A 1,654-nucleotide genomic window follows, 5' to 3' on the forward strand; every position below is an offset into this window, starting at 1 on the left:
CTTAGTAAGGGGGGAAAAACTTTCCTTTTATGTTAAAAGTCTTGTTGCCATAAAGACCAGAACACTTATGAAGTTGTCTGGGGAAATAAATGAAAAAGGGAGTTGAAAGACAATTTCAATTGTCATCTTCTGATTTTACAAAAATAGATAAATTCAATTCCATAAATTTTACTTTTATAAATTCTACCCCCCAATTTCTAATAAAGAGTCAGAAATCTTCCTAAAATGCAGCTATTCAGTTGGGGCCATCGGGTAAGAAGGGTGTTCTAAAAATACTGAAAAACTGATGATAACATTTTACCTTGTGAACGTTCCTATGTAAACCACGATCTAATTTTTTTTTAAGTTGCTCTGTTAATCAACTCGGAGATTCTTCCTTGATTAAGTCTGGTAATTCCTGTGATGGTGTTTAGAAAATACGGTGTGGAGGGGGGATGAAATAATTTTCATTAAATAGTAAGTACCACGTTGTGATCCCACCCGAAGACACCAACTAGCTCAGCCCGTTTCTCTCTCCCAGTCTCCCTATTCCCACTCACAAGGTCTCTGGCCTAAAAAACCTCCAGTCCTTTCCCGTAAGATCACCTCCGCCGCTGGCCCCTTCCTAATAAATTCAAATCCAGTAAAACCACGAAAGAAGGTGGGTGTCGGCGGCGTGGGTTGAGAGGTAGACCTGTAACAACAAACAGAACTTGGGCCGAGTCCTCCCTCCCGCTTGCGGGTTTGGACTGTGGCGGCGACCTCGCCCGAGATGATGCCGGAATAGCTCCCCATCAGAGAAATCTGCGGGAGACCGCAGGGGTGACGGGGAACCCGCAGGAGACGCCGGACGACCGGGGCAGCCGAGGCAGCGCGACTCACCGTGGCATTTGAGGTCGCCCTGGGAATCCTCCCGCTTGTCCAGCTTGCTTTTGCTGTCCTCCTGCTCCAGCTTGGGCCTGAAGCTCTCGTGCGCCGCGTTGCTCTCCGGCTTCGGGGTGTGGTGGGGCGAGGAGACGCTGGTGCTGTAGGGCGCGCAGGCCGCCAGAGGTTTGCTGTCGCCCAGGATGTCCTTAATTAAGAAGGAGGAGGTGGAAGTCCTGGGGGCTGAGGCGGCCGAGCCCGGATGCTGGGCGGGAGGCTGCGGCGGCGGTGGCGGCTGCGGCGGCGAAGGCTGCAAACTTGGCGCGGGGGCCGCGGCGGGCGGAGGCGGCGGCGGCTGGCTGTGGTGCAGGTGGTGGTGATGCTGGGGCCCGTCGGCTACCAGATGCGGCTCCGGAGGCTCCATGGTGACCGAGATGGGAGAGGAAGGCGCCGTTCCGACCGTATCAATCTCTGAACAGGGGGACGGAGTGGCCTGACTCCTAAAATCCGCGGTCCTCGCCTCGCCGAGCGGGCGGAAATCTCCGTTCATCATGCCGGGGCTGCCCGAGCTGGCACTGGACAGAATCGTGTCTATTCCGAAACTCGACCCGCTGGCCCCTTCCATTGTTGTCATTTCTACATGAGGTCCACGCCCGCTCCGCCGCTCTGCAGCCGCCCCAACAAAGCAAAGGAAGCTATCGATCGCAAAACAAATAAACACTAAACAATGTTGCCGCTTAAAAAAAAAAGTGGGGAGGGGAGGAAGGATATGGGGAGGTGGCCATCGGTGGACAGTATCGACCAGACTTTC

At 53.8% G+C, this 1,654-nt stretch overlaps 1 protein-coding gene across 1 annotated transcript in view; it reads right to left on the reverse strand.

The window, feature by feature from the left end:
* The window catches only part of BARHL2 (BarH like homeobox 2), a 5,005-nt gene extending 3,528 nt beyond the window's left edge, over positions 1 to 1,477 (reverse strand). The window contains 1 exon segment of the mRNA XM_006093169.3: positions 862 to 1,477. Coding sequence (XP_006093231.1) covers positions 862 to 1,477 — 616 coding nt within the window.
* Between the last annotated feature and the right edge of the window lie 177 nt (positions 1,478 to 1,654).

This window comes from Myotis lucifugus, unplaced genomic scaffold (assembly GCF_000147115.1).
Source record: "Myotis lucifugus unplaced genomic scaffold, Myoluc2.0 scaffold_110, whole genome shotgun sequence".
Classification (NCBI taxonomy): Eukaryota; Metazoa; Chordata; class Mammalia; order Chiroptera; family Vespertilionidae; genus Myotis; species Myotis lucifugus.